At 34.4% G+C, this 27,294-nt stretch overlaps 1 protein-coding gene across 6 annotated transcripts in view; it reads left to right on the forward strand.

Annotated features, from left to right (window-relative positions):
* KIF20B (kinesin family member 20B) overlaps nucleotides 1-27,294 on the forward strand; it is a 72,698-nt gene that overhangs the window by 34,948 nt on the left and 10,456 nt on the right. For all 6 annotated transcript variants that reach the window (XM_042908814.1, XM_042908817.1, XM_042908818.1 and 3 more), the window contains exons 23-29: nucleotides 6,213-6,332; nucleotides 8,531-8,591; nucleotides 17,291-17,416; nucleotides 18,075-18,202; nucleotides 19,858-20,013; nucleotides 23,797-23,973; nucleotides 25,590-25,700. In XM_042908814.1, the coding sequence (XP_042764748.1) occupies nucleotides 6,213-6,332; nucleotides 8,531-8,591; nucleotides 17,291-17,416; nucleotides 18,075-18,202; nucleotides 19,858-20,013; nucleotides 23,797-23,973; nucleotides 25,590-25,700 (879 nt within the window). The remainder of the gene's footprint in view (nucleotides 1-6,212; nucleotides 6,333-8,530; nucleotides 8,592-17,290; nucleotides 17,417-18,074; nucleotides 18,203-19,857; nucleotides 20,014-23,796; nucleotides 23,974-25,589; nucleotides 25,701-27,294) is intronic.

Below are 27,294 nucleotides of genomic sequence, written 5' to 3' on the forward strand. Positions count from 1 at the left end.
GGATTAGAATCTTTTTTTCTTTTAAGCACTGCCAAGTTCAAGTTCCCCCAGAAGTAAAAATGAAACTTGTTTGCAGATAATATTCGTAAGTGTATGCAGTATAGTTGTAACAAGTTTTTATTAGTTTAATATTAAAATAGGAAATGTAATCACTGATTGCAAGTACAAAATACACAAAAGTATATACAGTGAGAAAAAAAACTCCCTCCTTCCTAGCCATCAAGTTTCTCTCCAAGGCATCAAACGATACCAGTTACTTTCTCTTTACTTCTTCCTCTCTCTAGCCTTCTTTCTTCTCTTTCTGTAAAAAAAAAAAAAAAAAAAATGAAAATATCCTATAGACACTGTTGTGAATCTTAGTTTTTTCACTTAATAGTGCATCTTGGCTGTCTTCTCATATCAGGATAATGTCAAGAATCTCCAGGGGCGCCTGGGTGGCTCAGTCAGTTGAGTGTCCAACTTCCACTCAGGTTATGATTTCATGGTTCAAGGGTTTGAGCCCCACGTTGGACTCTGTGCTGACAGCTCAGAGCCTAGAGCCTGCTTCAGATTCTGTGTCTGTCTCTCTTTCTGTCCCGCCACCCTCACACTCTGTTTCTCTCTCTCAATAGTAAATAAACATTAAAAAAAGAAAAAAAGAATCTCCAAATGAACTATTTTATGACTACAAACTGTATTTGCCATTAGTTAATTGGTCCTGTATTATTAGACAATTCAGATAATTTTGTCTTCTGCTGATTGAGCTTATGCAGCAGTCATTTGAACATTTACAAGAAATTCTGTGATACATAAATTCCCAGAAGTAGAATTTATGATTCACTGGTTTGTACATTTGTAATTTTGATGCATTTGTAGTTTTGATACTCTCAATGCCAATTTGTAAGCCAGAGGTAATTATGAGAATAAGAGAATATTTTTTCCACCCTAATCCACAAAGTAGTATTTTATCATACTTTTTGATATTTGCTAATTTGACAGATAAAGTATGTATCTCACAGTAATTTAATTTGCATTTTTCTAATTATGAGTGAGCATCTTTTTGTTTAAAAGCCATTTATATTTTTTTCTATGAACTGTGTATTCATATCTTTGGCCTTTTAATTTGGATTATTGATTTTTCTGTTTTTTTCAATTATTTTTGCTTTATAGGAGCTTATTACATATTTAGGAAATTAGCGTTTTTAAAGATATGAATTGAAGACCCCTTCCCCTCATTGCTGTTTTTCTTAATAGGGCTCTTTTTTTGCCTTAGAGCAAATTTTGATTTTCATGTATTTAAATTTATTTATTTTTCTTTCATGACTTCTTGATTTTGTCTTGTACTTAGAGTTTTTCTAAAGCTGAAAGTGTTTTTTTTTTTTTTTAATAAATGTGGTTTTCTTTGTTTTTTTTTTTAATTTTAAGCTTTTTATTTTTAAGTAATCTCTACACCCAATGTAGGGCTTGAACCCATAACCCCAAGATCGAGAGTTGCATGTTCTCTCAACTGAGCCAGCCAGGCACCCCTAAAAGCTGAAACAATTTTTAATTTTTCTTATTATTTTTTTTTTAATGTGTATTTATTTTTGAGAGAGACCGAGACACAGTGCAAGCAGGGGAGGGGCAGAGAGAGAGGGAGACAGAGAATCTGAAGCAGGCTCCAGGCTTTGAGCTGTCGCTGACAGAGCCCGACATGGGGCTCGAACTCATGAATTGTGAGATCATGACCTGAGCCAAAGTTAGGTGCTCAACTGACTGAGCCACCCAGGTGCCCCAAAGCTGAAACGGTTTTAAAGAATTCTTTTTTGTTATTACTTTGAGTTAGTTAAAAAGAATACTTAAATGTGTCTGGTCTGAAGAAATTGATATAGCAAATGCTTGTGGGCCCCATCCCTACTTATGCTTCCTACCTCCATTGAACGTTTTGTGTTTAATCTTTCTTACCTTCTAAAAATATAATTTAAAACCATATTTATTCTTTATCTCTAAACAGTATATTGTATTTTTCTGAGACTTTATTTTTCACATCATATTTCTGAGATTCATTTATGTATAGTTGTAATAATCACTTTTACTGCTGTATAATACACCCTTCTGTGACCTTCTGCTATTTATTTATCCATTCGCCTATTGCCATTTAGGTTTGTTTTTTTTTTTTTTCTGTTTTTTACTGTAGAAGCAGCATTCCTCTTTTATACATGCCTTTGCATATACTTGTGTGAGAGTTTCTTTTTTTTTTTATTTTTTTATTTTTTAACGTTTTTTATTTATTTTTGAGACGGAGAGAGACAGAGCATGAACGGGGGAGGGGCAGAGAGAGAGGGAGACACAGAATCGGAAGCAGGCTCCAGGCTCTGAGCTGTCAGCCCAGAGCCGGACGCGGGGCTCAAACTCATGGACCGCGAGATCGTGACCTCAGCTGAAGTCAGACGCTTAACCGACTGAGCCACCCAGGCGCCCCAGAGAGAGTTTCTATTCCAAGGGGTGGAATTGTTGCATCAGGCGATGTGAAGGGGTATTATTGCCATTTGGAATTGTATTCCTATGATTATTAATGAAGTCCAGCATCTATTCATGTGTTTATTGGCTATTTGTTCTGGTTACTAACTACTCTGTGAAATCATTTGTTAATATTTTCTCTTAATTGTGCTTTTTTTTTATTTTTAATTAGTGTGTGTAGTATTTCTTTATTCTTGATTCTTTGTCAGTTAAATATGTCACAAATATCTTCTGTTTTGTCGTCTTTTGATGATTGAAGTTCTTTATTTAAAATCTTTTTTTTAATGTTTATTTTTGAGAGAGAGAGAGAGACAGGGCACAAGTGGGGGAAGGGCAGAGAGAAAGGGAGACACAGAATCCAAAATAGGCTGCAGGCTCCAAGCTGTCAGCACAGAGCCCGACGTGGGGCTCAAACCCACAAACGGTGAGATCATAACCTGAGCCAAAGTCACACACTTAACTGTCTGAGCCTGAAGTTCTTTATTTTAATAGTTTTATTTTTTACCATTCTTTGGAAAACCAGACCACTTCATTTTTCAAATGTACTTAAAAGCCAGCATCTGTCAGTGCTCCACTTATTTCTATGATTCTTATTTTCACTCAGTTTTTATCTCTGTATTTCTTAACTTTTTTTTTTTGCTAATTCTTGGATGCATTTAAAAAGATTAAATTTATTTTTTTCATCCAGTATATATATATTTTTTCAACAGAAGATTGGTTTATTCTAAACCATTTGAAATTGAAGTTCTGGAATAGTTTATTATTTAATGTAAAAAAATGCCCATAATAAGATAGCATTAATGTAAATTAAAAATGAATAAAAAAGTTAGAATGGATATGAACTTTCTGATTAAATAAGCAACAATTTTCATGACCATTAGGTCTGTCTAGTAAAGAAAAGGAAGGGGGAGTGAAGCTCTTGCTATGGACCCAGTTCCCCTCTGCACTTTTTATGGATAGAGGTTCTTTTCTTTCTCTGCCAGTTCCTTAAGCACTGTGATGCCTGGAAGCTTTGGCCTAAGTTCTGTTTCTTCATTTATAGTGATTTGTAGAGATGTGTAAATTGTATTTCTCATTGTTTCATCAGCACAATTTATAATTTATAAAGTTTTCAGAATCATCAGTATAAATAGCAGGATTCTGATTTAAGTACAAAGTTAAGAGCTAAGCTTTCATGATAATATGGAAAATGCTTGTGTTATAATATTAAATAATAGAAAGTGAACCCAATTTTATATATAGTCAAACCTGAACAGATAAATTTGAGCTGTGCAGGTCCACTTTTTTTTCTCTAGCTTTACTTTATTGTAAGAAAACAGTATATAATACATATAACATACACATGTGTTCATTGACTTTATGATATTGGTAAGGCACGTGGTCAGGGTTTTGGAGAGTCAAAAGTAATATGTCGGGGCACCTAGGTGGCTCAGTCGTTAAGTGTTCGACTCCTGGTTTTGGCTCAGGTCATGATCTCACAGTTCATGAGTTCGAGCCCTGTGTCAGGCTCTGTGCTGAAAGTGTGAAGCCTGATTGGGGTTTCAATCTCCCTCTCTCTCTGATTCTCCCTGGCTTGTTCTCTCTTTGCTCTCTCTCTCTTTCTCTCTCTCTCAAAAATTAAATAAGTAAACATAAAAAAATTAAAAAATAATATGTCAGTTTTTGATTGCATAGAAGATATGTATCCCTAACCTCTGCATTGTTCAAGGGTCAAGTGTATATGGTAAGATTAAAAGTTTGTGAACAATCTGCATTAAAATATAGACTGCAAGGAAATATATAAAAATATTACATATTTTGATTAACTTAGGCAGTGGCATAGGCAACTCTTTTAAAGCTCTATTGTTGCATTTATTAATGTCTTATAGTATGTATTCGTTATAATAAGGGAAATATAACAACGTTTTTAATCAGTGGAAGGAAAATATAAATCATACCACCATAGGTAAGATGTAAAAACCTATGGAGTTTCATATAAGTATATACAGAAAGTTTCGAAGTTACGTGACAAATATTTTAATGGTAGATTAGATGAGGAATGTTAGACAGTAAAGATGACCTAAACTATAATTAGATAATAGGAAAATTCTTAGATCAGTAAGCTAAAAGCAATGTGGTATAATTTGGAAAAGCATTTGTTCGTTACTCAGAAGATTTGGATCCTTTGTTTTCTAGACACGTAACTTCCTGGTTTAAGGTACTATTTCTGAGCACCGTGATTATCAGTAAGCATTCTCAAGGATGGTATAATTAACTTCTATTCACATGGAACCAGCTACTTAAATAATAGCTCATTTTTCCAATTAAGTAATAGCTCCTTTTTCTAATTAAAAACTTAATTGTATATATTATTTGGAAATATTTCTTGACATTTCTCATTTCTCTCTCCCGTTTAAACATGACCACTCTTGACAGTCCATCTATGTTTTTTTAGATCTTTGTGTATGCATTTGACTTAATATATGTATGTAATTGCTGTGTATACTTGTATGTGTCTATTTTTATAAATGGAATCATCTATATATAAATATTGCTTTTTAACTCTAGTTTTGAGATTTTTTTTTACACCACTATTTACAAGGGTATCTCTTTTTATGTTTTATTGTATAGATGACCACTGTTACCCTAATGATGGTTATTAAGGGTATTTTTTCTTTTTCAAAATAATATGTAGTGTCAATGTAAATAATAATAATGACAACAACAATAATAGCTTACTCTGGGTCAGTTATTCTGAGTTTACATATAACATCTCATTTAATTCTCAGACATATTAGGGGTAGGCATTGTTTTTAACTTCCATTTAATGGATAAGGAAACATGTACTGAGAGATCTAACTTGTCCAAGTTCACTTAGCTAACAAATGGTAGAGCCAGGATGGAAACTAAGGTGGTCCTTATGTGCATATTGGTGCAACACACAGTCTTTATTTCTCGTTGGCTGATAGTTTATGGCTGTAAAATTGATAAGGATGGTTTTATTACTCTAAGTTCCATATTTTTTAAACAAAATAAAAATAATAAATATTATTAATGTAGGATTATAAAGGTAATATGTATCTATTGTGTAGTAAATTTGGAACATTCAGAAAGCCTAAAAAGAAATGTAAAAATTCCCTGAAACCAAACCACTCAGAGCTACTATTATGGTATTTCCATGCTTTTCATGAAGGGGAGCTTTTTTTCAGTTTATAGCCTTCATTTTATGAGATCTCTAGGATTGGTAGAGAATTGTAGAATTATGTTACCAGTAATCAAAAATCAGTTGACCTTCACTTGCGTGGATAACTTTTGATCTTATGATTGTTCCATTTTCATCCTCTGTGGGCCATTGTTAGCTTTTAAAGTATTTCTTGTATTACTGATCCCATTACTCAGTAAACCTTGGAAACCTGAGCCAGTATTTTCCTCATAGAGTATCTCTATTGATTTTTCTGTGACAATGATTTTGCTGTTGCAAGGTGCTATGTTGATTCTTTTTTAGAGCACTTAGAGAATTTGAAATTCTTAAAATATTGTAAGAAGAAAGTGATCTTTTCATATGCACTCTCCTTTAGTGTATTAAGACATTTCCTATAATTTGAAGCCATATCATAGTATGTTAGACTCTCTAATTTTTCTAATGGGTTTTAAAGGATACGAATCTTTGAACCAGTGGCCATGAATTTTAAACAACAAAAAGCAGTTAGTATTATAAAAAACATTTAATTTGTTTTATAAACATTACTTTGTAGGTATCTGTAATGCGTGATGAGGAGAAATTGCTGAGAATGAAAATCAATGAACTGGAGAAAAAGAAAAACCAGTGTTCTCAGGAAATAGATATGAAACAGCGAACCATTCAGCAACTCAAGGTAACAGTTTTGTTTTTAAAATAGTTTAAGTAGATTTTGTTGGTGTATTTTAGTATCTACTTAAATGTATCCATTCTTTACAGCAGATTCTCTTTTGGCTGTTTCTGGAATCTAAAATTTTTTTTTAATTTCTTAAAATTAAGTATGGCCATAGTGATTTGCTTCTAATGAATAGAGTACGGAAAGGAAAAGGTAGTATCTTTACAGCAGAGAAACCTGGCAGGTACCACCTTAACCAGGTGTCCAGGAATAGCGTCACCAGTAGTAAGTCATGTTGAGACCATGTGCTTCCTGATAGGATGTGTCCAGAAGGGCAGGGCCATCTCATGTGGTATTTTACCCCCAAATCCATAATCTCAGTTTAATTAGGAGAAAACATCAGACAAACCCAAACTGAGGATGTTCTACAAAATACCCGACCAGTAAAAAGTGTCAAGGTTATTAAAGAAAAAGATTACCAAGGAATTCTCACAGAATAGAGGAGACTAAGGGGAAATGGTTGCTAAATGCAATCTTCGATCCTGTATGGGATCCTGGAAGAGAAAAAGGATGTCACTGGAGAAACTGGTGAAATCCAAATAAAGTCTGTAGTGTTCATTAGCATTATTGCATCAGTGCTAATTTCTTTTTTTTTCACACAAAGATGATTTTTTCCATATTTTAAATAATAGACAATGGAGACTCAACTACTCATTCTTCTGTCCAGTGTTTTGCAATTTTTAAATAAATGTACTTTGATAATGTAAGAGTTAACATTAGGGGAAGCTACGTGGAGGTTATACAGGAGATCTCTTCTATCTTTGCAACTTTTTTGTGAATCTAAAATCATTTCAAAATAAAAAGTAAAAAGAAAGTGAAGCTCATGTTCTAAAAAAACTATTTTTCAAAAGGACACTTAAAAAGCAAAATCCCGGGGCGCCTGGGTGGCTCAGTCGGTTAAGCATCTGACTTTGGCTCAGGTCATGATCTCACGGTCCATGAGTTCGAGCCCTGTGTCGGGCTCTGTGCTGACCACTCAGAGCCTGGAGCCTGTTTCAGATTCTGTGTCTCCCTCTCTCTCTGACCCTCCCCCATTCATGCTCTGTCTCTCTCTGTCTCAAAAATAAATAAACGTTAAAAAAAAAGAATTAAAAAAAAAAAAAGCAAAATCCCTTTATAAGTGATTATATTTTGCTTGACATCAATTAAGTGGATTGGGCAACAATAAAAAGAATGGATTTGTTGTATTCTTTGCATGTTTGCTTTTAAATGAAGCAAACCAATGAATATTCAGATATAAACACATGATTTAAATTTTTTTTAATGTTTATTTCTTGAAAGAGAGAGAGAGAGAGAGAAACAGAGCATGAGCAGGGGGAGGGGCAGAGAGAGAGAGGGAGACACAGAATCTGACGCAGGCTCTAGGCTCTGAGCTGTCAGCACAGAGCCCGACGCGAGGCTGGAACTCACAAACGGTGTCATGACCTGAGCCGAAGTCAGATGCTCAACTCACTGAGCCACCCAGGTGCCCCAACACATGATTTAATTTTTAACTGAATGTAATCCTAATAAAGCAGCCTGTACTTTCATAATAGGATTCAGAGATTTCCAGGTTCTGTAACGATTCATTGTAAAATTTATAAAGTGAGGAGATAGTGTTGACACTGAATGAGACAGGGAATAAAGGATTACCAGGTAGGTTAAAACTAGAATTGGAAGATTTCCAGTGTCCATAATTTAGTCTTGCCTTTGTGGTGTCTGTTATTTTTTTCAAACTTCCCAGCTACTTTCTATGTAGAGGGTTTGGAGGACCCTATTTTTTCAGCTTTTTAAGTTTATTGATAGGGAACTTTTTTTTATGGTTTTCCTTGTTCCTTCTATTGTTAAATGTATAGTGAGCCTCCATATCCTCATTTCTACTTTTTTGATGTATAAGAGAAACCTGGTAGCTTAAAATATTAAGTAAATAAAATGACTGGGTAGTAACTTTGAGGTAGATTAAAGGTATCAAGTTGTTTTTGTTTTTGTTTTTCTTATTACTACTCTCACCCTGCCCTTTTCTCCAAGGTGAAAAAACTTGGAAGTTTGAGACTAGTAATCAGCCTTGTAGGAGAGAGATTTCAAACCTAACATTGAACCCTATTTTTAAATCCCAGTATTAAATATTGGTGTGCATTTTAGTTACATTTGCATTTAATTCCTGTTGTTTCATTTTGCAGGAGCAGTTAAATAATCAGAATGTGAAAGAAGCTATACAACAGTATGAGAGAGTATGCAAAGGTCAGGAGCAAATCTCTATTTCCGGTACTAAAATAACTGCATAACAATTGATTTAGCATTTTCCTCTGAAAATTATAAAGTAAGGTCAACATAAGATGTAACTGTATCAAAAGAGAAAAGCATTGATTTTTTTTTTTTAAGTTTATTTATTTGTTTTGAGAGAGACAGAGAGAGCACAAGCAGGAGAGGGGCAGAGAGAGAAAGGGAGAGAGAATCCCAAGCAGTCTCTGTGCAGTTAGCACAGAGCCTGATGCAGGGCTCGAATTCACGATACCATGAGATCATGACCTGCGCCAAAATCAAGAGTCCCAGACACTTAACCAGCTGAGCCACCCAGGCGCCACAGAAAAGCATTGATCCTAATAAGTAACTTGTCAACATAAAGTTTATTCTTAGAAAAATAAAACATTAAACAATGCTCAGTTAAAGGAACATTGATTTCTAGATAATGGCCACTATTTTCTGAAAAACAAAGTCGGTTACATAGGTCACAATGAATGGAATAGATTTCTAGCAAAATCATGTAAGAATATACGTCAAGTAAAACATCTTTAAAATTAAAATATTTTTAAAAAGTTTTTAAAAACCATTAAGTACTTCAGCTTCACATCTTATGTGCTAAATTTTGCTTTTTTTACTCAAATTTTACTTTTAAATTTGAAATGTAAAATTACCTTTGTAGATGATACATCTTTCTATTTGTGATATTATGTGCATTCCTCTACTGCCCGTCACTCATCCCTCAATCTCTTAGTTGTGTGGTTAGTAGAGCTGGGATTTGAACGTAGGTCTGTTTCATTCTTAAGTTTCAGATTCTCTTCACTAATTTCATGCTATTTGTATTTGGCCAACTAAAAAGAAGGGGTAGGTCAACCAGATTATTTGTTTAGATGATTTGGACATTTGTGCGATTAACTAGGATCAAATATTTGAGTGTGTGTATGCATAAATATGCTGTGTATATATCTGCACACTGTCCTATTTTCTCCTGCCTGCCTTTTTAGGCTTTTGTCCCTTAACATTTCTTATTTCTATAATGCTTTTAGGGATTTTCTTTACTTTGACTCTTTTGTCATTGTTGATAAATGTGAATAGATCTTAGCTATTCTGAAAAAGCATGCCCTTGGACCAGGATATAGTTTCTATCATATTTTAATTTTTCCTCTCATTGCAGAGTATTGAGAACTGTGGCATAGGCCCATTTTGACAACTTTAATCTGACTTCCATGCTCTTGAAACTTGCTCCCAAGTCGCTTATAACCTATGTATTTTCAAATCTATTAGCTTTTTGCAATTCCTCCTTTCCTTTGTCCTTTCTTTTATTTTGGCATAATTATTCACTCTCCTCCTTTTCCTCCTTTTCATTTTTTATGTAGCATTTATTGTGTGTGAGTATATTTTTTTCTAAATAAAATGGTAAATATGTAGCTTCCCCCCTTTTGAGACTTGTCTCAGCTGTTGTGATATGTTCTGTACCAGTTGCTGCCTGTCTCTCAGAATGAGCCTCAGCCACTGTGGCAACTTTCCTAATGAAGGCCTCATCCTCTTTGTTCCTTTTGTTTTCTCACTTGAGAGTTCATTCACTCCTGTGATTTCATTCCCCAGCAAACACAAAGGGCATTTTCACTTTGGCTTCTATATGTCCATTTAAACACTGAGTACCATTTACTTAGATATCTTAGTATAAAATTCTTGTTTTAAAAATTGAGCTATAATACCTAATAATTACCTTTTAAAAGTGTAATGCTGAGTGCATTTTAGTAAATTTACAGGGTTGTACAATCACTATCATTATCTAATTCCAGAACATTTTCATCACCCAAAAAAGAAACCCTATACCCATTAGCTGTCACTCCTCAGTCCCTGTCATCTACTAACATACTTTCTGTCTCTGGCTTTGCCTGTTGCAGACATTTCATGAAATGGATGCATACAATATATGGCCTTTTGTGTCTCACTTCTTTTCCTTAGCATGTTTTCAAGTTTCATCCATACTGTAGCATGTATCAGTACTATATTCCTTTTTATGGCTGAATAATATTCCATCATAACAAATATACCACATTTTATTTATATATCCGTTGATGGACATGGGTTATTTTTACTTTTTGGCTTTTATGACTATTTGTGTATAAATTTTGGGGTGGGCATATGTTTTCAGTTCTCTTGGAGATATATATCCATGAGTGGAACTACTGGGTCATATGATGATAGCTCTGTGATTAAGTTTTTGAGGAACTATGAAATTTTCCCTCAATGGCTATACCATTTTACATTCTTACCAACAGTGAATGAAAGCTCTCCAAATAGTTACCAGAATTTGTTATTTTTCATTTAAAAATTTATAGTATTAGTTTCCTAGGGCTGTTCTAACAAAGTATCACAAACTTGGTGCTTAAGACAATGGAAGTTTCTTTTCTCACGGCCCTGAAAGCAAGAAATCTGAAGGTATTGATAGGGATATGCTTCTTTTGAAGGTTCTGGGGAAGAATCTTTCCTTGTCTCTTCTGATTTCTAATGCTTGATGGCAGTCTTTTGTGTTCATTGGCTTATGGCAGCATAACTTCAATCTGTCTCTGTTTTAACATGGCCATCTTTCTGGGTTTTTTTTGTTTTTTTTTTTTTAGTTTTTTTAATGTTTTACTTATTTTTAAGACAGAGTGTGAGTGGGGATGGGGCAGAGAGAAAGGGAGACACAGAATCTGAAGCAGGTTCCAGGCTCTGAGCTGTCAGCACAGAGCCCGACGCGGAGCTCGAACTCACAAACTGTGAGATCATGACCTGAGCCCAAGTCGGACACTCAACTGACTGACCCATCCGGGTGCACCCTTTTTTTTTTTTTTTTTTAATTTTTTAATGTTTAATTTATTTTTAAGACAGAGAGAGAGCGTGATGAGTGGAGATAGGGAACATGGCCATCTTTCTTATGGGTGTGTCTGTATTGGTGTCTTCTCCCTATGTGTCTCTGTCCAAATTACCCTCTTCTTAAAAGAAGACCAGTCATATTGGATTTAGGGCCCACTCTAGTCTAGTTTACCTTATTCTTAACTTGCTTATATCTGCAAATACTCTATTTGCAAATAAGGTCATATTCATCGTAGGTGGCCATGAATTTTGTGGGGGGGACACTATTTAACCTAACATGCAGGTAGGTATAAAGTATTATGTCATTGTGATTTTGATTTGCATTTCCCTAATGACTATTGGTATTGAGCATCTTGTCTTGTGCTATAGGCCACTTGTATATCTTTGGAGAAATTGAAGTCCTTTGCCCATGTTTCATTTGGGTTATTTGTCTTTTTATTATGGTGTTGTAAGACTTCTTTATATATTCTGGATACATGACTTATCAGATAGATTTGCAAATGTTTTCTCCCATTCTGTGGGTTGTTTTTCACTCCCTTGATTGTGTCCTTTGATGCATAAAAGTTTTGGATGAAGTCCCATTTATCTGTTTTGACTGATTGTATTTTAGGTATCATGTCTAAGAAACTGTTGCTTAATCCAAAGTCATCTGTGTTTTCTTCTAAGAGTTTTAAGCTTTTAGCTCTTATAATTAGATTTTTGATTCATTTTGAGTTAATCTACTTGAGTTATAGTTTTGTATATGGTGTAAGGTAGGGGTGTCTAACTTAATTTTACATATGAAGATTCAGTTGTCCCAGAACCAATTTTTGAAAAGACTCTTCTTCCCCCTACTGCATTGTCTTTGCACCTTTGTTGAAAATCAGTTGATCATCAATGTAAGGGTTTATTTCTGGACTTTCAATGCCATTACCACACTGTATTGTTATTATAGTTTTACAGTAAGTTCTGAAATTAAGAAGGGTTGTTTTGGCTATTTTGGGTTCATTGCATTTGCACATGAATTTTAGAATCAGCTTGTCATTTTCTGCAAACAAGCCAGCTAGAATTTTAATGGAAATTGTGTTATATCTTGAGGATCTCTTTGGGGAAATTGTCAACCAAATGTGGAACATCTTTTCATTTAGCTAGGCCTTCTATAATTCCTTTCAGTGATATTTTTTATTTTTTAGTGTATACATTTTGCACATCTTTTGTTAATTCATTTCTGTTTTATTCTTTGTAATGCTATTGAAAATGGAATTGTTTCCTTAATACCATTTTTTGGATTGTTAATTGCTAGTATATAGGAACACAATAGATTTAATTATATTTATCTTGTATCTTGTAAACTTGCTGAACTACTTTATGAACTCTAATAGGGTTTTCTTTCTTTCTGTCTCTTTCTTCTTATGTACAGTATCATGTCATCTGCAAATAAAGGCAGTTTTACTTCTTTGTTTTCATTCTTTTTGACTTTTATTTCTTGTTCTTGTTTAAGTGCTCTGGCTAAAACCTCCAGAACAGTGTTGAATAAAAGTGATGAGCGTGGACATTTTTGTCTTATTCCTGATTGTAGGGGGAAAGTTTTCATTCTTTAACCACTATGTATAATGTTAGGTGTTGGGTTTTTGTAGATGCTTTTTATCAGGTTGTGGAAGTTTGTTCCCTTCTTTCTGTTCCTAGTTCATAGAGTGTTTTTATCATTAAAATGTGTTGAATTTTGTCAAATGTCTTTTTCTGCATCCCATCGAGACAATTGTATGGTTTTATTCTTAATTAATTAGGTGTATTGCATTGATTGGTTTTTATATGTTGAACTAAACTTGCATGCCTGGGATAAATCCCACTTGGTCATGGTGTATAATGCTTTTTATATGTTGCTGGGCTTAGTTTGCTGTACTCTGTTGAGGTTTTGCAACTATTTTCATATGGGATATTGGTCTACAATTTTCTTTTCCTATGCTGAAGTTTTTGAAGTCTTATTAAATTCTGAATGTGAATGTCTGTGCTCAAACTGCTTTAACTTTCTGGATCTCTGTTACTGATGTCTACTATTTCCATTGTTTAGACCAGGGATTAGGAAATGGAAGTCTTCTGACCAAATCCAGTTTACTGCCTAATTTTTTAAGTAGTTTTGGAACATAGCAACACATTCTTTTGTATTGTCTGGCTGCTTTCATATTACAGCGGCAGAGGTAAATAGTTGTTATAGTCCTTAAAATAATTGTTATCTGACCCTTTGCAGAAAATGTTTGACTATCTTTGCTTTTAGACTTTAAATAATATTGTCTTCCCACACCCTCAGAAGTAGTACCTAAGTTATTTTACTTCTTTTTACTCTTCATATTTGTCCTAGCTCATTGCCAGGTTTTATGTCAAACTCACTCGTATAGCAACACAGCTGGATTAGATTTTTCTAAAACTCTTCTTTCATTGTCATTTTCCTATTAAAATTTTTCAATCCCTTCATATTGCCTACACAAACTTTTACCCTCTAGCTAGGGATTTTAGTCTACCTTTTTCTAGCCTAATATAACTTTTCTGCTCTATCCAGACTAATTTGTTTTGTTCTCTTATTGTGACCTGCTCTATTTGCCTCTGTTCCTGTGATAAAGAAGGCAAATAAAAGACCACACATTTCCTTTGGAAATATATGATCTCAAGAAAAATACCCCAGAAGAAATCACTAACTAAAACAATAAGTCTCTACATACTTGGGAAGTTTTGAGAAATTTTTCCATATAATCACACACAGATCTTACTTTACCTTCCCCTCCCCCCCCCCACCCTTTTTAACTTTGTAATTTTATTTTATTTGAGAGAGAGAAAGATTGGGGGAAAGGGGCAGAGAGAGAAAGAGAGAGAATCCCAAACAGGCTCCAATGCTCATCCCATGACCCTGGGATCACAAGCTGAGCCAAAACCAAGAGTCGGACATTCAACTAACTGAGCCACCTAGGTGCCCCTTAACCTTTATTTTAAAAGGCTAAATAATATTACATTTTATTGATATTGATATATCATACTGTATTTAATATGACCTTTTTTTTAATGTTCATTTTTGAGAGAGAGAGAGAGTGGGGGAGGGGCAGAGAGAGAGGGAGACACAGAATCTGAAGCAGGCTCCAAGCTGCTGTCTGAGCTGTCAGCACAGTCTGACATGGGGCTCAAACCCACGAATGGTTAGATCATGACCTGAGGCGAAGTTGGACGCCCAACCAACTGAGCCATCTAGGCGGCACCCCCCCCCCCCTTTTTTTAATGGGAAAAGAAAATTTTATTCCCTTGAAAGAAAGCCTTAAGTAATGTAATAAAATTTATTAGGATAGAGGAGATAAAACTGATTTTAATATACACTATTGCAAGGAGCGGAGTCCTTCATTGGCCTGAAGACATGGTGTTGATCATAAATGAAACATAATGTCAAAATCTAGTAGAGAATATTATATGCTAATTTAAGGTACAATTTCAATTGCTTATAAAGTAGGAATCCTTATTCCTATTTTTCTCAAATTTTAATTAAGAAATAAACATTTGTGAAGGAATCAGAAAGTAAAGATGACCTGAATACCCTTTATTAGATTCACTGTTTTTAAATATTTTGTCACATTTGCATCTGTCTCTGGCTCTTGTCTCTTTCTCTAATATGCATGTATAAAACTGAGCAACTTGAAAGATATTTGCAGGCATCAATGATACTTTACGCTTAAATACTTTATCATGAAATTCATAAGGTAAGGAATCATCTTACATAAATACAGTATCATACTTAAGAAAATTAACAACACATTTATAATCTAGTGTCCAGTAATATGAACTCTTTTGATGAAAAAAATACTTTTGGTTATTTCAGACATTGTTTTTTTGTTATTATAGACATTACCGTGAATAAATTTGTACAAAAGTGTGGATACATGTAAATATATTTGTAAGGAAAAGTCTTAGCAGTGTAATTGTTGGCCCAAATGATGAGTATTTGAAATTTTGATAAATATTGCTAAATTGCTCCCTAACGTGATTAAACTAGTTTATATTCACAGTAAAATAGTGCATAGAATGCCCGTTTCCCCACATTTTTGCCAGTATCAGGTGTTACCAAACTTCGGACTTTTGCCAGTGTGATATGTGAAACTGCTGTCCTGTGGTTTCATGCTTCTGTAGTTGGTCCGTGTACATCTGGTATATATTCTGAAATAAATTTTAACTATCAATAAGTGAGTATTTCTAATCTGGAGTCTTGGATGGCGTTTATATTTATTTCTCTCCCTGGCCTCGTGTACGTGATACACGTACACGTGTATTTTTTTCTACTTCCTTTTTTTTTTCTACTTCCTTTTTTTTTTCTACTTCCTTTTTTCTACTTCCTACTTGTTCACAAATGTTATGTTGAAGCCTTTATTCCTTGAAGCCTTCCTAGGACACCATAGCTCTAGTGACGCTCTCCCCTCAATGCTAAATGCTTGGTTGCTGGCTTATTTGACAGTCATTTATTTAGCTGTGGTAGCTCACGGCTATCTTTAGATAGCAGTGAAGAGATAGCTGTCTCATAGCTGTCCTCATGCTGCTTTATTTCATTTTATTAGTTGTGTATTTCTGGATTGCTTCCTGAAATGAAGTGTATATTATTGGAGGTAGTGACTGATAAAATAATTCTTTCTTTTTTTTAACTGCACCTACCTTTCAAATAATAATAGTCATTAGTGAAATTGTCATTGGTGTCCTGGGACTTTCCTAATTGGTAACTAGATACTAAAACCTTTTTCTTTCTAGCCTTCTAGTTTAGAGTAAAATCTAGGGTGGAAGAGAGAAGGGGTTCTTTGAATAAACTTTTAATTAACTAATTGTATAATCTGAATATATTTGCAAATCATACTTTTTAAAAGAAAGAGTTTAGATAATAATACTAAGACTCTTTCGATCCTAGGAGGAATTCTGTTTTATTAGCACTCCTGGCAGCTTACATAAATGGACAGAAATACTAAAAATTATTCATATAATGTTTTCTTAGTGTTTTGTCTTTATTTTCTTAATTGCTTTATGTGCACTTTGAGAAGGCCTTTTGAGGTTTTTGTCATTTTTAATGTTCAGTGACCTGAGGTTGAACTGTATGCATCTGGAGGTTTATTACCTCTGGCGTCAGTAATAATAGTTTTGGTAAGTTTTGTAGTAGTGCCCTGCTACAAATGTGGCCGTCTCCAGAGGCCACGTTTTCCTTTTTCCCTCTTTCTTGCAGGCAGCATTAAAATGGAATTGTTTATGTCATTATTGTCATTTTTTAAGGGCCAGAAACAATTTTGGTAAGGCTAATAGCACAGTCATTCCTGAAGAGCTGATTTTAAAAATACTAGAAGTAAATATTTGGCTTTGGAAATTTTTGTAGAAAAAAATAATTACTTGAGATCTAAAAAAAAAAAAAAAGTCAAATTGGGATTGAGCCCTTTTTGTTTTTAGGAGGTAAATGTTTTACTTTTGGTTTGATAATATTATACTGAAAATGAATGTTTTGCAAATAATGGTTTTTCTAAGCCCCGAGATTTGTGTTTATTAGTACCAATAGTTTGATATTATAAAAAATTGTTAATTTTATCTGAAAAGAGTTTCTTTTCCATCCATCCATTCTTGCAATCATTCAAGTATCTATCTGTATGTCAGATACCTATTTAGTGCTTCATATCTGCCAGTACTGTTCTAGGCATTGAGGTACAGCAGTGAACAAGACAAAGCTTTTATGTGGAACTCAGATTCTATTTTAGTTAATAAAAGTGTATTTTAATTTTAGAAGAACTCAAGAAAAATTGGATAGTTAGATGTACATGTTAGTAGTTTCTAAAATGTTCTCCTCAAATTTTTAGATCTAAATGTTAAAGAGAAAATAATTGAACACATGCGAATGACATTGGAAGAACAGGAACAAACTCAGGCAGAACAAGATCAAGTGCTCGAGGTGAAGTTAGAGGAAGCCGAAAGACTGGCCACAGGTAAAACATGGTTGCTTAAATATCTCAAGGTCTGTATTTTCTTCTCTGTATTTTCCTAGATTTCTTTCCCTTTTAGAAGGAGTTGAGTATAATAAAAGTATTGGCGTGTTTTCCGAATGTCCTATCACTTGCTGTTTTCCATTGTGGTGAAAATTGTTTTGTCTAAGTAAAATTATATGTAGTAAAGAAGGAATAAGGACACTTTCATAATAACTGGATGATAGCTTGTAATGTTTCCCAGACGTAAGAATAAATTTCTCAATCGAGTTTCACCTCTGTCCAGCTTTTTAGTATCATCTTATATGTTTATGTCAGTGAATGCCCTGATTCTATCCTTCAGAATACCATCACGGTTTATTTTATTTTTTATTTTTGAGAAGTTTCCTACATAATTAAGGTTAAGATGCATTTAACACTGTATACTCTGAACACTATTCAGTGGGTTCTTGAGAGGTCCTTGTACTGTCTCTTCTCTAAGAATTTGGATTTGGTAAGAACTCTTAAAAATGAAGTCCTTGGAATTGGCTCTGTTCTCATCTGCGTTTGTGTTTTTTCTTCTGGGTTCTGCTGATTCTTGTCTGTATCTCATGCCACAGGATCTCTGTATGGTATAACTTTTTCATATGCTTTAAAAAATAAATTTATGTTTTCAAATTAGAATTGGAAAAATGGAAGGAAAAATGCAAAGATCTGGAAGACAGAAGTAATCAAAGGTCAAATAAAGAACTTGAGGATAACACAGATGTACTTAGTGAAAAGCTCAGTAAGCTTCAGGATGAGTTACAGGTACGATTTTATGTGTGTATGTATCTCTCCATTGTATTTCTCATGAGAGAGAATTCGACAAATAGTTTATAATTAATTTAGATATGGGTGAAATACTCCTGGGAAATGTTTAGCATATAGGTATAATTTTTCAGTATACATTGAAATGACATGGCGTGGAAATTCTCAAGATACAAATCACCGTTAGTGCCTAGGAAAATACAGTGGTTGGGTGTTCATTTTTATATTCTATATATCTAATTCTTAAATCACAACTTCTTATGTGTTTGTACCTATTTTTCTACTCCTTAAGCTTCTGAGTCATCAAATTCTGCGGTGGGGAAGAGGACTGTTAGGAAGATTATTTTGTAAATAATCATTTTAATTTTCAGTTATGAAGTTGGAAAAGAATACAGTTGTGTATGTGGACACTGGAATATATTTGAAACTGCATCATATAGAAGATACTCTGTTTTGTGTTTATATTTTTCCCATGTTCAACTCTAAATACTGTAAGGCATACAACATATGGGGGAAATATTTTTCTAATGGGGTTTACCAAATACTACTTAAAATTTTCTACATTGATTAGAAAGGACTGGTTTTAAAATTGAAGAAAGCATAATAATGATTTTAAAAAGTTGGCTGTACCTAAATGGTTTTCTTAAACTCATGCTACATATATAATCAGATACTGAATAAATAAAGAATATTTTCTTTTGTTAACTGTTAATTTGTATTCTAAAATTTACCCTTGCTGTGGGGAAAACCCCAAAGCAGCTAAAACAAAGTTAATACTGCATTATTTATGAAAAAATATATTAACTATATTGAGAATGTTCATATTAAGTTCATATTGGTTTATTTTATGTTGTCCTCAAATGACGTAATCACATATCTTAGATTGTAAACTTTCTAATTCTGGAAAGGAAATTACTTCAGTCTAGCTATTCCCAGTGTTCCTCAAATTAATAAACGTCCTGTTGTACAAGTTGTTTTTTATTTGGCATCCTGTATACCCAGGAATATTTTATTTTTGATATCATGCAATCAGAAATGTCCATCATGGGGGCCCCTGGGTGGCCCAGTCAGTTAAGCGTCCAACTTTGGCTCAGGTCACGATCTCACGGTTTGTGGGTTCAAGCCCCGTGTCAGGCTCTGTACTAATAGCTCAGAGCCTGGAGCCTGCTTCAGATTATGTGTCTCCTTCTCTCTCTGCCCCTCCCCTGCTTACACTCTCTCTCTCTCTCTCTCTCTCAAAATAAATAAATATTAAAAATTAAAAAAAAAAAAGAAATAACCATCACAAACCAACTCTTTTTTTGTTTGTTTGTTTTGTATTCTGGTGTTTAGAAAGACTTGGGTCTTTGTAACTCTTTCAGAAATAGAAGTTGTTTATTTCTTCTTAAGGTCACTGATGAAGGAGAGTCCTTAAATGGACTTCATAGCAAAATAAAGTTTATAAAATGAAGTCCATTTAGAAAAGGAAACCAGCAGCATTCATTCTATAATCCAAAATAAACTCTGTTCTTATCATTGTTTAATGAAAAATGCTTATTTTTAAGTTTCAAAAAGGTAAAAAAAGTGATGGGTTATATGAATATGTTATAAAAATACATTTACCGACTATTACTTATTCAGCATGTGATAGTTGCTTGTACTATTTATATATATAGGACTCTGAACGTAAATATAAAGCTGATAGAAAGAAATGGCTAGAAGAAAAAATGATGCTTATCACTCAAGCAAAAGAAGCTGAGAATCTACGAAACAAAGAGATGAAAAAATATGCTGAAGACAGAGAGCGTTGTTTAAAGCAACAAAATGAACTGGTGGGTAACAATATACTTTATCTTTGATGTATTTTACCAGCTTTCTTTGGTTTGTTAAATTTATCCCTGGGGTTCTTATCAGTCTTTACATGGCTGCCTGATTTTCTTGGCTTTTTTAAAAAAGCAGTCTATTTGTAAGATGACTTTTCTGTCCCAATTTTGAAGTTCACTTATGTTCTTATTTTAACTTTTTTCAGTCCATTTAGCAGGTTGGGAAAATGCCTAATTACATCTCAGTATCTGGATACAGAACTTAAACGTCTCTTCCTTTTGATTGCTACAGTGGTGATCCTTACTATATTATAAGATTTTGCATTTTCAACTGTAGATTCTACTAACATGGTGTGTGTATTTTACCTCATAAGCTGATTTTATCAGGACTTTTAAAAAGTCAACCAAATAGTTTCTAGAAGACCTACAGGTAGAAATGACCTTCAGTTTTACATTGACCAGCTGTAGCTCTTACAGCATTCTATCTTGGCTTATTCTTCCCCTCCTATTTTAATTGACTGCTTAGTATGTTTGGCACCTTATGTTGCCAACAGAAAAAAAAGAAGTTAAAAGGCATCATTGGTCCTAGGAAAACTCTTGAGCGACATATTGACACTATCTTTAAATGAAAACCTCGTTTTCTCTTTACTATCATAGTAACTGTGCAGTATCACATTGTCATTGCTGGTATTTTTTTGTTTATGACAGAGTTTTATAGATAATAGCTAAGCTTTCCTATAAAAATAGGATGTTAATTTTCCATAAGGTAAGGGTGATTTTCCCACTAAATTTTTAAAATAATTTTACCTTTTTATTTTGAAATCATTTTATTTATAGGAAAGTTGCAAAACTTATACAGAGTGTTCCTGTACACTTAACCACTAACTTCTGATGTTAGCACCTTACATAACAACAGTACAAGGATCAGCACCAACAAATTAACCTTATTGCAGTGCTGTTAGCTAAATTGTGGACCTTATTAGAATTTCATCAGTTTTCCCACTAATGTCTTTTTCTGGGTCCAGAATCTCATCTGGAATACAATATGACATTAGTTGTCATTTCCTTAGAGTCTTGACTCTTTTGGTCACATGCTAAATTGTGTGAGGCTAACACTTGTCGTTACTGCGGCTCTGAGATGGTAATGTGTTTCATGTGCCAATTCCATGTGATTGAAGGTATCCTCAGGAAGTGGTGGGTTGAGCAGGATTCTGCTGCTACATGTCTTAAAAGGAAAGGTTGCTTCTAGTTCTCTGCTCCTGTTCCACAGCCCATCATTCCTTCCTGGGCAATAGTAAGAGGCAAGAAGTGAAATCAAAACTGCTGGCTTTGAGTCACTCCAATTTAAAAACAGGAATCAGGGCTATTTTCTTTCTCAGTCAGTGGTCCCAGTCATTGGCAGCAATGCTAGCAAGGAAACCTACTTTGCAATCCTTGAGAAAGCTAGCTTCCTTCTTTCTCCCATACATTTCTTTACCATCATATCTAGGATGTATGTTTCTGCCATTTTAAGGTATATAAATAGTTAATTTTTAAAATTGTCACATATAATACAGTAAGTAAACAAACAGTAGTTCGGGAAATATTTGTAAAATCAGTATCTACTTAAGTACCATCCAGTTCAAGAAATAGATTACTCCAGAGGTACCTCAGAAGGGTCCTCTTCTATTTCTTTTTTTTTTTTTTAATTTTTATTTATTGTGAGAGAGAGAGAGAGAGCGCGCGCACGCAAGTAGGGGAGGGGCAGAGAGTGAGGGAGACAGAATCCTAAGCAGGCTCTGTATTGTTAGCACAGAGCCAGATGCGGGGCTTGAACTCAGGAACTGTGGGGTCATGACCTGAGCGGAAGTCAGGAATGGGATGCTGAACTGACGGAGCCACACAGGTGCCCCAACTATTGGGTCTTTTAATGTTGTACTTTAGTTTTGACCATTTTTGAATTTTATGTAAATGGAAATGTATGGGATGCATTTATTTGTACTTGGCTTCTGTCACTATTATGTTTGTGAGAATTATTCATGCTACACGGAGCTGGAATTAGTCCATTGTCTTTGCTGAACATTGCAGTGTATGCATATACCACAGCCTAATCATTTTAATGTTGAAGATATGTGTATTATTTTCTGTTTTGAGCTATTATGAGTAAATTCTCTTATAAACATTTTTTTACACATTTCTTTCAGTGCACATGTGCATGCGTTTCTATTGCATATTTACCCAAGAACAGAAGTGTTGGATGATAGGGTATACATGTGTGGGACTCTGGTAGAATGTCAGGTTTTCAAAGTAGCTGGACCCATTTATATTCTAGTACTGGAGTTGCTGTATATTCCTACCAACATATGGTGGTGTTGGTTATTTCTTATGATTTTAAGGTGCTTTTCCCTGAGTACTAATGAAGTTGAAGGTTACATACAGGTCCCCTTGCCTTTTTCCTATCTGACTGTTTGGCTTTTTCTACTTGATACATAGGAGCTCCTTATACTTTCTGGATAGAAGCCCTTTGTCATCTGTTTCAAGTGCCTTTCTTCAGTCTCTGGTTTACTTTTTACTCTCTTAATGCCTTTTTATGAATATAAGTTCTTAAATATTCTTCAGTTCATTTTCCCAATCTTTTCCTTTATTAACCTCAAAGACATGAAGATGTTCTCATACCATTTCCTGTTAAGGTGTTACCTTTCATATTTTGATTCTAGTATTGAGTGTTATGTTGGAGTGAGTGAGGCATCCAGATTTTTTTTTAATGTGGATTACCAATTTTCCTGGTGGTATTCATTGGAAAAAACTGTTTCTTTCTCACTGCTCTGCCACTTTTGTCATAAATCAGTTGGCTAAGTGTTAATTTTTGTATATGGTATGAGATTAGGTCTGGGTTTTTGTTTTTTGTTTTTTGTTTTTTTTCCCCATTTGGCTATTGTAAGCAAGCAATCTTTGTTGAAAAGACTATTCTTTCTTTGGCATTATTGTAGAATGTCCGTTGACCATGCACTTAGGAACCCTCTTTTCTGTTCCACTGATCGCAGTGTATTCCAGTATCACACTGTCTTGATTATCAAAGTAGGCTTGAAATGACAATGTGTTTGCTCCTACTTTGTTCTTCATTTTCAAAATAATTTTGACTATCCTGGATCATTTGCATTTCCACATAACTTTGATAGTGAGCTTTCCCGTTTCCACACACACTCACACGCATGCACACATGCATACACACATGTGTACCTGCCTGGATTTCAATCAGAATTGCTCTGAATCTATAGATCTGTTTAGGGAGGACTGATATCTTAACATTATTGAGTCTTTTGATCACTGAGCACAGATTATCTCTCCATTTATTGAAGCATTTTTAATTTCTCTCAGCAGCTTCTCATGTTTAGGTCTTGCATGTATTTTTGTTACTTCACCACTATTGCATGGTTTTTGAAGACACTGAAAATGATATTTTAAATTTTCATTTCTCTATTATTTGTTGCTATTAGTTTTGTCATTTGTTTTACTGTAATTTTACCTCTCACTTCCAAAATATTGGGGGAAATGCTAGTATTAGTTTAAAAGCCATAATTGTTGAAAGAATTGAAAGAAGTGACCAGTAAGCTGATTTTTGAAATGAGGTGGGATAGTGATAAATACAGCATGTGGACATTAAATATATTTAAAGGCATTATGTATTTTGTTTTACAAGTATCTAGCCAAAACCATGTAATTTGGAACATGTCTTATTCATGGTTGTGTTATTTCTAATAAAAATTTCAAAAAATTTTTAGTTTTATAACATTTGCTCCATTTTCTGGTTAGGAAATACTTACAGTACAACTGGCAGAGAAAGATGATAACCTTCAGAAATGGCGAGAAGAACGCGATCAACTGGTCGCAGCTTTAGAAATACAGCTGAAGGGACTGCTCTCCAGTAACATACAGAAAGACAATGAAATTGAACAATTAAAAAAGATCACATTGAAGCCTTCTGAAATGGTGAATAGAATCTTATTCTTTCTGTGCCTCTTTTTATTGAACATAGGAATTTTTCAAGATAATTGATTAACTCTTAGAGGACAAAAAAGTAAGTTTCAATAGATCACAGGGGAATCAGAGTTTGAAAAATTATTTGGATAGTTTTCATGTATTTCAGGTTTTCAGAGTTTATCATTATGACTGACTTGTCAGTGACCCACTGAGAAATAGTACTTTCTGAAATATTTTGGTCATATTTTCCAGGTAGAGTAATTAAAAAATAAACAATTTGTGATTTAGTCCCTAATCTACCTTTAAAATGTGGAAATGTGATTCAGTATTAGTCTTGGTAATATTTAAGTACTTGGGCCCACTCTAAGTTTGCTATATAAAGGTATGAATTGTTTTGAAAATAAGCACAATGGTGAGTCATTCAGGAATTACTTTTGTAATGTTACCTTGGGTTGGGAACCCTGCATGGAGAGAGGATTGCATTTCAGAGGATTGTTACTTCCTGGTGAAATCAAACATCTGAAACTAGTCTTTCCAGAATAAATGATCTGCCTCAAAAATCTGCTTCTCTAAAGCCTCCAGACTATAGGCAAATGAATGTGTGTGCCTGTCTGTCACAACAAAAGACTTCATGATTCTAAGAGGAAGACTGCTAAAAAAAGAGGTAGTAATATGTGGTATAAATAGCATAGACTAGAAACTTAGAAAAATTGGGTATCTGTTGCTGTCATTGTGGTTTTGGGATCTTTGGGAAAATCACTTATTATATCCGAACTTATCTAAAACAGAGATAGTAATGTCTTCCTAATAGAGTTGTGAAAATTGAAAGTATTTGTAAAACAATTAGCGCAGTTTTTAACGCAGTGGAAGTCAATACATGCTGGTTGCTTTCCGCATTATGGATTCAGTGGATTCTTTTTTATTTGGCAATAATGGGTAGATGGCATAAGAGATAAATTTATATTTGACTTCTGCTTTTGATGGCAGTGGTGAGAAGTCCACCACTGTTAGAATTTTACCGAGTTTAAAAATGTAATCTGATTCTTCTTTATAGATCCCTTAAGTAGGGTTTAGGAGTAGAACATACCCTGTAACGGAGAAAATGGGATGAAGTGTGCAGCAAGAGAAGGTTTAGCTGTCAATATGGTCTTTTCTCCCTGGATACCACAGTTCTATTCTCAAGACTCCTCTAGTGTTTCACAATGGCGTTATCAAAGCAGTTGGCGTTCCAACACTTCAAGCTTAGTGTAGACCTTGGCCATGTCATTTAACATCTCTAGGTCCCTGTTTCCTCATTTAGAAAGTAGGAATAATGATTCTTGACAAATCTAGCTGAGAGAGTTCCAATGAAAGTAAAATGAGAGAATAAACGTAAAACACCTTGGAAATTAAGTGATTTTTCAGATTTCTCTTCCAACCAGACTCAGAGGCTGGCAAGTTGCCCAACCTTTCCTGAGTCTCTGATGATGAAAGAGAGGAGGAAGGAGAGTTAGGTGGTCATTGATGAAGTCTTTAATTACTTCCATGTTATAATCCACCCAAATCTTGATTTTCTATTCTTTAGGTGAAGTGTTTTAATGTATTTTTGGTTACAGTGGCTTGTTGTTTTGTATTTCCTTACTTAGGAAGAACAAGATGTGGATATCAAGCTTAGACATACAAGTTCAGTGGATCCTGGCAGAGTTGAAACTGAACCTCAGTCAGCAAGTTTTGAAATTTCTAGGAATGATGTAGAGGTAGGCATTTGGTAACACAGTCTACTTTTTTACCCTCTTTACCAGTGAGCATTAATTAATAAATAACACTTGCAAGTGTAATTTAATCAATTGTTAGTAGGTGCCTTGCCATGCAGTTAGCTATATGTGCTCTTGGCTGTGGGAAGGAAAACCTAAAGGCTTTTGAGAAGTGAAATTCTTTTGGGAGATTAGATCCCCAAATGATATTAATCTCTCAAAATGAAACTTACTGCAAACAACAGATCTGTTAATATAAACAGACTTGGTGGTCAGAAATAGGAAATCCTACAAAAGATAAAATATGATTTGTCCTCATAAGAGGTCCTTTTTTTCTTTTTCTTTTCTTTTTTTTTTTAAGTTTATTTATTTTGAGAGAGAATCCCTGTCAGAATCCCTGACAGCAGGCTCTGTGCTGTCAACGTGGAGCCTGATGTGGGGCTCAGCCTTACAAACTGTGAGATTATGACCTGAGCCGAAATCAGAGTTGGACACCCATCCAGTGAGCCACCCAGGTGTCCCAAGAGGTCCTTATAATAAGCATTCTATTCAAATAGTGGTTTGGGTGGTTTTTTTTTGTACCCATTTAATAACTTTGTTACCAAATCTCAGTAACTCATGGTGAGTTTCCTTAATTTGCAGTGGGTTTAGGGTTCTGTGAATCACTTTGGATAATATAGAGATTCTCAGATTATATATGCAATAGATAAAACTTTTATGACACTTAAAGTTTTGAAGATGAAATTCCTTTTTTTACGTTTATTTTTTAAACACAATTACTGGGAGCATTCAGTATTGGGAAACTTGCTAAACACTGAGGTTACAAACACAAGACATTGCTGTCCTCAAGGAGTAAAAAATCTAGTAAAACGGATACATAAATGACTATTTGTTTGACTTTATCTTATGGGCTAAGACTCATGAAGAGACTGCTAAGAAGGAACCCTGCCTGTGGAGGGTATGATGAATTTTGCCTGAGTGGCTGTGGATGTGGATTAGAGAATGTAACATCACACTGAGTCTTGAAGGTGAATAGAATTTTACCAAGCTGAGAATAGGAAGAGAAGGGCATTTTAAAATGGAGAAATGGCATGACGCTTTTTTTCTCTTGGCCTTTCTTTGATAGTTTTTGGTAGTTTCAAATAGTTAGCATTGACCTTAGAGACTAAGATCATATCATTTGAAGAAAAGTTTGGAGTTGATTCATAAATAAGATTAATCTTGATTGCAAAGGCAATTTTTTTTTTTTTTAATTTTTAAATGTTTATTTTTGAGAGAGATGGAGACAGAGTACTAGTGGCGAAGGGGCAGAGAGAGAGAGGGAGACACAGAATCTGAAGCAGGTTTTAGGCTCTGAGCTGTCACCACAGAGCCTGACGTGGGTCTCAGACTCCCACCAAACTGTGAGATCATGACCTGAGCTGAAGTCCGACTCTTAACTGACTGAGCCACTTAGTCACTCCTGGAAAGGCAATCATTTATGGAACATTTCTTTATAAATTTATATTGCTGCCCTAAAACCTCCTGATTCCAATTCCTATTAAGAGTTTCAGCAGTTATTGTATATTCCACGGTTTGGGAGGAATGGTATTGTTAA

This window comes from Panthera leo, chromosome D2, assembly GCF_018350215.1.
Source record: "Panthera leo isolate Ple1 chromosome D2, P.leo_Ple1_pat1.1, whole genome shotgun sequence".
NCBI classification, from domain to species: domain Eukaryota; kingdom Metazoa; phylum Chordata; class Mammalia; order Carnivora; family Felidae; genus Panthera; species Panthera leo.